Source organism: Nicrophorus vespilloides, unplaced genomic scaffold, assembly GCF_001412225.1.
Source record: "Nicrophorus vespilloides isolate i.1.1-1 unplaced genomic scaffold, Nicve_v1.0, whole genome shotgun sequence".
NCBI lineage: Eukaryota > Metazoa > Arthropoda > Insecta > Coleoptera > Silphidae > Nicrophorus > Nicrophorus vespilloides.
Window position 1 is genome coordinate 330,826 of NW_017097600.1, and position 8,814 is coordinate 339,639.

Here is an 8,814-nt window from a genome sequence, read left to right on the forward strand (position 1 = left end):
AAACTTCTCAGCCAATTTTATATGAAAGGATTTATGCTACCCATGCAGATGAAGTTGATAGCAGAAAAGATATAGATAAATAAGAATCATGGATCAGGGTGTGTTGTAATGTGATGTTATGAACGACTCAAAATGCGCCGTTTAAACCAAGTTTTCTTCTTTGCGTATGCAGCGAAGTGTCATGATAAATTCTATTGCAAACAATTAGCGAGGACAGCCGGTGTTACAATTGTGTTATAAGTTATGTGATATGTATTACCCAGAGTGTATCCAGACCACGACGATATTTTATACTGTATTTGGGGTAGCATCTATCTGTATCATTTTCATCGTCGAATAGAGAAATTACGAAAACTCCTATCACAGACCACAGACAAAATGTAACAGATAAAAGGACACAAATTATGAGGAAACACTGAAACTTACTATTTTTCTGGTTACTACTATATACAATAATTATTCTGGCCGGAAAGTCCGCATAGTATCAAAAAAATGTAAGCAGAAACATTCGGATTTACTTGTAACAGTAATATTATATTATACATAATATGTATTCGTATAATAAGTGTGCTACTACTGTGCACCAAATATTGTGTAATCGTATGTTACCAAAAACAATTAACATTTTCGTTTCTTTAGGAGATACAATTTAGAAAGAGAGACACCGAGAGAATTTAAAGATGAAATCTTGAGATCTGCGTTTATTGAGTTAGAGTTAAGAATTAAGCCAACGTTTAAATATTTACTTAATATTCGAGATAAAAAAAACTGCCATATTTTCATTATTGTTGAAATTATAGTGTTATGAAAGGAAGAAAAGTGGCGACCGTTTTTTATTATAAGAAGCAATTTGATTCAAATGTGTTTAGGGTGCTTCGTTAATTACAAAGAAAAAAACAACAAATTATTTTTTAAAAGAAAATGACAAAAAAAATTAGATAACAATGAAAAATCAAAAGAACTGTATGGATTGATTTTCGTTTACGTGATTAGGTTTTATTTTTATTACTAATTTTAATTATATTTTCTACGAGTTAAACACACACTTAATTTCTGTAGTAGTTCTGCGAGCCATCATTGTTTATTTGTTTATTGTAAATATCTTTTATTGAGTTGATATGAGATATGACCAAGGTTTAGTTTTGTTCGCTGTGTTTTTCTCGTTTACTGTGTTTATTTACTTTTCGTTTCATTTTAATTTAGATCTCATCGATTTAATTCTGTAAATATACGTGCAAATAAATACATAAGCTAATTAAAGTTATACAAAATGATATGGATTTTTAGGACGTGTGTGCGGAAAAATTAAAATATATATTTTTTTAATTATAATTTTAACATTGTGATTCAGACTTCAGAAATAAATAAATTATTAAAGTCGAATTAACATTATTAATTTCACCCTAGTTTACCTTAATCCTGCAAATATATAAGTTTGAATAATGGAGACTAAATGTTATAAGAATAATAATAAAGGAAAAATATATTTAATAAAAATATACAGAAATTTAGTCAACTATATATATATATATAATAAGTATCATTTGTCATCTAGAAAGTTGTTAAGTTCCGTATCGTCCATGTCGAGTTGAATTTCCTCAAGCAAAGCACTTGGCTGAGCTTTTACTGCTTCAATTTCTGAAACGAATTATATTTTAGAAAATGTATATAGTTTGTATTTGAAATGTATTCACTTGGTATTGCTCCTAAAATCTTATAGGTTTCTAAATCATTTTTGAATGCCTCCTGAAATACTTGCTGCCTCTCTTGCAACGTCCGTTTGTTCTTGTGCTCTATATCCGAGACGCGCTGAGCGTGCTTATTGGCTAAATCGAGACGACACGTCTCTAGATTTGCTGAAAAAAAGAAACAAGTAAGTAATTTTCTAATTTATTTTCATGCTATGAACCTATTCGTTTCTCCTGATATAGTGCCAATTGGTACCGATGCTCATTCTTCATATGCTGCAGTTCTACTTCTTCTATCACATCCTCGAAATCCACGAGAGCTTTTTCCACGTCTTCGAAAAGTTGATGAAGTTCGGAGATTTGTCGGGCGCACTGTTCGACGGTATCCTTCAAGCAAGGTGTAGCTCCAATCAATTGGTTAATCTTAGTGATATACGCGTTTTTATTGGTGATGGTCCTATGAGTTTCAGAAATGATTTCGGCCAGTTGCTCCGCCCTCTCGGCATTCTCCTCGTTCTTCCTGTGTAGATCCTCCCATTCCTGCTGGAAGTGCTGCAGAATCTGGGTTCCCGCTTCACAATCAACACATGAACCGTCTATCGTATTCAATGTATCTCCGCTCTGCGTGAGCAGGTGTTTGGCATTCAGAAAGTCTTTTATGTTGTTAAACACTTCCATTGTTTTCTATTACGGTGAATGAGGTTAGGTGCAGACACATCACAACAACATCATATGATTTCTACTTTATTTATCCACTTTGTAGTTGAACCTTGAAACACTAAGCTGCGCGCAGTAGTTACTTTTCGAAGCTATTTGTTTAGTAAAATTATTGATTGTTTATCAGTCGTTTATCATCGTACTTATACTAATCACTTGAATAACATAACATGTTATTCATGTAATATAGATTATTTACATTTTCAACTTGACCTCATCTAAATTGAAGAGTATTTAATACTTAAATATATGTTTAAATGGCTGCCTATAATAGTATGAAAATTATGGATTTCACTATAGAAGCAATAAGATGGAATTGCTTTTGTCAATAGTTTATTGATATTAATTAATCGCCACTAATTTCAAGTTTTTATTAAATAAACAATATTGTGCAGTTATTGCGTTAATTATTTATTATTATTTCCGTACTATGAACTCATATCTTCAAGAATAAGATACAATGACACTTAGTTCATATCAATTCCTTTTATGTACATAGTTAATGTTAGACGGCTACAACGCGGCGTATGTACAGGAAGGATGGAGCGAAGAAACGGACGAAAATCGACTACCTAATATGTATCATCATCTTCATATAATTTTGAAAATTTCACAATTACAAAGTATATGATAAAATAGTTTATTAAATATTTTTTGATCAGCATACGGCAGATACTGATTTGAAAGTTGATGTTGTCCATAAGAAATATCTTCCTTATTCTATGGTGGTTCTAAAATAAACCTAGTACTTTCTAATTATGAAACAAATATACACATTTAAATAACATTATAAATGAAGTATTATTTTTGAAGTAAAGCGTCAAATACTTGACATTTTTGAAAAATCTAAATACATAAATACACAAAAATTATATATTTCTCCGATATTTTAAAATCTGAGGAAGTAGTGTTGTATTCCGTAAGTCTGCAATTTTGATGAGCGGTAGATGAGGGTGCGCTTTATGAAAATATTTTTGTTTGTTTGTTTCCGAATGTGTTTCCATCTATGTGTAATCGTATAAAGTAGGTTGTGATAGATATAAAACAATGGCGCGAGTATGAGCAGTAATTCAATTTTAAATGAACATCTTATGGTTAGAGAACGGCTGCAGGAGGCCTACAGGAAGATAATATTTATCTCTGACCATGATTTCGCTCAGGATCCCGTCTATAAGAAAGCCAATCAGGTGATACCGTTCCTTTTTCATATACTTTCCTGTTCTAAATGTGTCACTTTGGCAGGTTTTGTATGCTAGAATAAAAAAATTGGAAGAGAATCCGGAAGTGGAGCGGGTGCGAAACGTGCGGGATGTGATACCAAGTAGTAATCTAGCAAGGTATGGGCCGTACCCGTACGACGAAGTACGTGAGAGGGCGTACACTCCAAGTTGGTGGGAGCCTCTTATCTCGTCATCCACGATCTGCTACCATGGACCTCAGCAACCCGCTGCAACCGTCGTCGAATCGTGGACGACGCCAGAGGTCGAGCAGATTTTTAGGCACACCATCTACGCCGGTTCATTGAATTTCAACATCTACGAGGCTGAATTAGAACATCTGGACAAGATTTCGGTCATCGAGGATATGCCCTTACCGTCGCTTGTATCGGCTTGTTGTGGCGGCGAATTCCGTAAATTTTACAATTACAATCCGGTTATTGAGCAACTCTTCGAGCGAACAACTACAAAACAGCTCAGGAACGCGAAACATCCGGAAGCGGAAAATTACTTGCCCTATTATTTTAACGTCAAGGAATACGAGGATGTATTACTTAGGAAGAAAATACTAGCAGGTTTCAAAACATAATATATACATTTATATCCTCTTCTATTTAAGCTTAACAACTTTTATACATATGAAATCCTATAATATCCTATACAACATTTTCTACTGCGAAATTCAATGAAAAACATATAACATATGTGTAATAATTGTGAAATTATAATTTAAGAGTATCGAATTATCTATAAAAGTTATATTATATAAAGATAAGAAACGTTAGAGACTCATGTTTGTTTTATAGACATCGTTAAGGAGCTGTGGAATCGACCCAAGTTAGAGAATTATGATAAAGCGCTGAAGGTGTACAAGACATCCTTAGAGAACGTCTTCGTCGAGGAAGACAATTTTAAGTATGTGAATTGCCTACGTTCGAACGACACGGAGAAAAATTTACAGGTAATTAATGAAATGGTAACAAAAAAAAACATTAGTTAGCTTCTGAGGTATTGATAAAAGACAAACGGGCGTTTAGAATTTGGTCGATTCGATTGTCAGTTTGAACGAGAAGTTACCAAAAATCGAAGCGAAAATCGTGCAGATCCAGCCGGAAACAATGATGGTTCCTCCAGTACGCAGACTCTACTCGGATGTTGTGCAGGGCAACAAATCGCCAACAAAGCAAGAGGCTGTTTCATCGCCTACGAAGCAAGATAACAATGAGCAATTGAAGACTGTTGAAACTCTGATCAATATTTCGGAGATGGACATGAAACTGAATTGCAATTTTGAGGGATCCGAGGCGATTACTGCTCCAACGACGTCCTATTCAGAGGTGCTGAATACTCCCATGACAATACAAGATAGCAGTTCCTTATTTCTGCATGATTCAGAAGATTATGATAACGAGATCAGAAGCAGCAATGGTTGCAATCCTCTGCAAGTTGTTTCCAACACGGTTTATAATACCAATTACCGTATGAATTACGGCAATCCTTACAGCAACACCACACCTGTGCCTACGACACGTCCAACTCTAACTACTTGTCCTCAATGGTTTTTGCCAGCAACGTACAGATCACAAAATATATGCGGTTATGGTAATTTCTTGGGACAGCTTCTGTTACCGCAAATGCCCACGAAACATAAATGGACTAATTTCACGAGGCCGACTACCCCTCAAACGATATTTCAAAATGCTAGCCAAAATTGGAATCTGCAGAGCTTGTATCAAACAGCTCAAACATCACAACAACCGGTCCCGAATTGTTCCAGTTTCGATCCCCCGAAAGCTAAAACGAAGAAAACGGTGCCGTCGCCGATAACGACAAAATTTGTAAAAACGAAACCGGATGCGAACAAGACAATTTTCATCAAGAAGCCGTCCGTTCAGGGTGGTGCAAGCTCTACAACCGCCGCACACAAGAAGCAGGATTATAAGTTGATGACTCGGCAGTCGGAAGTCGTGCAAGAACAAGAGATTCCGGTAGCTTGCAGCGCCTCCGATGATTTAGAGAAGATCGCACTAAGGGAATACCAGTCATCCTCCAATGATATGTTCTTCACGGAGATTGAGCGTCAAGCTAAAGAGCAGTACGATGGCAATCCGGAAAACTCATGCTGCCCCCCGACTAAATCATGCCTCTGTCTCGGGGGGCGTCTCTTACCTTACTGCAGTCAGCATCACATGCCTCTCGACCGTTCCCAAATCACAACCGCTGCATTCCATCCGGCGCGTCTACCGCAAATGTATCTGCTTTATAATACATGCTACATTTGTTTATTTTAATAGATACTGTTTTAACATTTGACTTTTGTTAAAATGATTATTTATAGGGATATATTTAAGATGAGAACTAAAAATGATAATATAATAAATTTATTAATAACTCGAATATATTTTGTTTATCACCTTCTATATCTCTACAATCAACATTTAAATGTGTCGTCTCTAAAGTAATATGAAGATAAATAATAGATATTTTTTAATTATAAATATTTGTATCAGTTCATCACCTCATATCTTCTTAAATTCCGAATGCGCTACCTAATATAATTCATATTCACATCATGCAGGGCCGTAGCTAGAGAGTATTTTGGACCAGTGATACATTTTTAAATATGGCATCTATTGAATGAGACTTTGAATTATTACTTTCTTCGAAATTAAATAATAATTTTAAAAAAGAAAACATATTTTACCTTTCCACGGCCCTGGTTTTGTAGTAATATAATATGATTGCATCGTTCAATATAACGAATACGATTTCCACAGATTGATATTAGGAAATACTGTTCAAAACTTTAATACATCGCTTTTATAAGCAGATACTGGAGAAAAATATCTATCAAATTATTTATTAACTAAAATAAACGTGATACAAAATACGATATAATTGCAATTTTTACGTAAACTTATCAATTGAAATAAGTACATATACAAGATGCAGAGATTTATCAATGGCACATTCAACTTTAAATCTCATTAATCCTCTCAATTATATAATTGATTGAGCACTTACAACTAAGTAATTGTACATGTACTATTTTTAGATCACTTTGCGCTGTATGAATCAGTAGTTGAAATTCTATTGTTGTGAGTTTGTATATGTTCTCTCGGTCCTTGATTCTGTAACATTAAGAATCCGTTACAAGAAAATGCATTTGAAAGCTAGATGTTTGGGAATGTATCGAGTATTCCATTGCTATGGTTTAATCGATTTGACTGTAATTTGCGTTCAAAATCGAAAAAAATAAAAATTAATGAGCATTGTTTTCACATTTTAGCATTTTATAGAAAACAAAAATAATGTCTGTAACATTTAAATCATCCATATTTTTGTATTTGAATTTATTAGTCCATATATAATATATTACAAATTATGTATATCATGTATCATGTTCATACAAATTAATTAATATTACGATTGAATGCACTAAATTACTTGGCCGTTAGTTTATTGTTACGAATAGTTTGATATCAATGCTGCATTTCGAATTCCTGGTTTAGCAAGTTAATTTAACAATTATAGTGCAGTTTGTATAAATGTAGATAAAGTTCAGATTTGTACGAGTATAGTTTACTTTTAAAATAAAAAGGATCAAGATCAAATTTTTTTTAATGTCCACTATAAAATTGTACAACTTGATAATTGAATATGTTTTTGAAATAAGTTGTCTTATTATCAGTATTTAATACTTGTTTATATATAAATTTGGTTAGATCACACAAAATATTTCAATTTGTAAAGAGAATCCAAATGAAATGCGAGCGAACAACAATTATTTTTGGTGGTACACATTGTCGGTTTGGAAATAGCGCATGACCCAAGAATTAATTACTTCATTAAAATTTTGATTGAAATAATAAAAATTAAAAAGTTTACTACTAGCATCCACCCCCCGCCCCCATCCTGTTCCATCCACGCTCACAACCGGCCGTTCCCCATACCACCTTTACAACCCCCCCCCCCCACACCACTCGCGCTACAATATACATATATTTTATATGCTAATATAAGTTTAATTAAAAATTAAATTGTGTCAATAATAAAACGAATTTCCGTAATTGAATAGTAAAATATTTGAAAACACAATAAAACATAAAACGAACACACAGTTACGAATTAATAATTAAAAACGGAAATGAAATTACATTTATATTCATATATTTATTTATTATTATTATTATTATTGGTGCGCATTCATTATGTAGACATAATAATATAAAAAAAAAGCAAATATACGTGTATAAATATATATATTTATAATAAACCTATATAATTAAAAAATGTTGTTTTCTTTACGCAATTTCTTTTTACAGTTTAAATACTTATTTCATCTCTTCTCAGTATAATCCGTTTTTAGCCAGAAATTCTCCTTCCCTCTGTCTCTCTCACATTCGCACTATCTTATTATCTATCTCTCTCTTTCATATATGTATGTGTTGAGAACCAACTGGAAAGCTGAAGAAGCAGTCTGGAGTGGCAAAAAGGGACAGAAATCGATTGAGGAATTTCGACTGGCTGCCTGTAAACTGTCTCAAACTTGTTTCCTTCAATTCCCAGGAGTTCAAGGTCTCGGCCATCAAAATCCTAAAATTCGACAGTTCTAAATAATTCGAAATCGATCGCTCCCAGTTCTGGCTACATCAGAATTACAAACGCCTTGGAAAACATGGAAACGGGATTTTGTTATAATCCCCGCAATCTGTCGTCCTGGTAACGCCTTAAATCAAGTTTTATTTGCTCAATCGGAGGATGAGGCTTGTTACTAGTAATTTTACAATCGATTAAAGAAAGATGGAAATGGTTCAAGCTTTTCGCCACGTGGGTAGAAAAATCACTTTAATTCTTGATGTTCATTTGGTGCGACAAAACAAAAATGCATTTCGTGTCTCGATATGATTTGAAAGCTTCAGTATGATTGTATGAAGTAGGTCTTCATTCGTGTCTCGTTGCGTCGAGTTGAGTAGCGCCTAGCAACTGTTGTTGGTCGTCAACAACTTTAATGGAAATCGTCATGTGATGAAAGAGAGAATCATTCCATTCCTCTCTATTCCAGCACGAATCGATAAAGTTTCAAACAAGCTTCTGTAGTGTGCAGCGAGCGAGAGGAACGAAATCTTGTTCTTTCCAACTTACTACATATTACTACTTACATCACCGTAACGTCGAGTTTTCACCGTGCA

At 33.9% G+C, this 8,814-nt stretch overlaps 3 protein-coding genes across 3 annotated transcripts; 2 read left to right on the forward strand and 1 right to left on the reverse strand.

Annotated features, from left to right (window-relative positions):
- Positions 1 to 1,465: 1,465 nt before the first annotated feature.
- On the reverse strand, positions 1,466 to 2,600 carry LOC108560518 (dysbindin protein homolog). The gene is made up of 3 exons (XM_017918091.1): positions 1,910 to 2,600; positions 1,695 to 1,856; positions 1,466 to 1,638 (listed from the first exon to the last, which is right to left on the reverse strand). The coding sequence occupies exons 1-3, from the start codon at positions 2,364 to 2,366 to the stop codon at positions 1,541 to 1,543; spliced, it is 717 nt and encodes a 238-aa protein (XP_017773580.1). The 5' UTR covers positions 2,367 to 2,600; the 3' UTR covers positions 1,466 to 1,540.
- A 740-nt stretch (positions 2,601 to 3,340) lies between these two features.
- Positions 3,341 to 4,212, forward strand: LOC108560522. Its single transcript, XM_017918096.1, has 2 exons — positions 3,341 to 3,592; positions 3,648 to 4,212. The coding sequence occupies exons 1-2, from the start codon at positions 3,464 to 3,466 to the stop codon at positions 4,209 to 4,211; spliced, it is 693 nt and encodes a 230-aa protein (XP_017773585.1). The 5' UTR covers positions 3,341 to 3,463; the 3' UTR covers position 4,212.
- Positions 4,213 to 4,447: 235 nt separating this feature from the next.
- LOC108560508 lies at positions 4,448 to 5,913 on the forward strand. The gene is made up of 2 exons (XM_017918078.1): positions 4,448 to 4,598; positions 4,660 to 5,913. The coding sequence occupies exons 1-2, from the start codon at positions 4,596 to 4,598 to the stop codon at positions 5,911 to 5,913; spliced, it is 1,257 nt and encodes a 418-aa protein (XP_017773567.1). The 5' UTR covers positions 4,448 to 4,595.
- Positions 5,914 to 8,814: the final 2,901 nt, after the last annotated feature.

Bases quoted from the DNA above. Each gene is read 5' to 3' on its own strand.
- LOC108560518 (XM_017918091.1), bottom strand. From the start codon at position 2,366: ATGGAAGTGTTTAACAACATAAAAGACTTTCTGAATGCCAAACACCTG. The intron at 1,857-1,909 runs GTTCATAGCATG...TCTTTTTTTCAG, and splicing joins ATATCAGGAGAAACGAATAG to CAAATCTAGAGACGTGTCGT. The intron at 1,639-1,694 runs GTGAATACATTT...AATTCGTTTCAG, and splicing joins GATTTTAGGAGCAATACCAA to AAATTGAAGCAGTAAAAGCT.
- LOC108560522 (XM_017918096.1), top strand. From the start codon at position 3,464: ATGAGCAGTAATTCAATTTTAAATGAACATCTTATGGTTAGAGAACGG. The intron at 3,593-3,647 runs GTGATACCGTTC...TCACTTTGGCAG, and splicing joins TCTATAAGAAAGCCAATCAG to GTTTTGTATGCTAGAATAAA.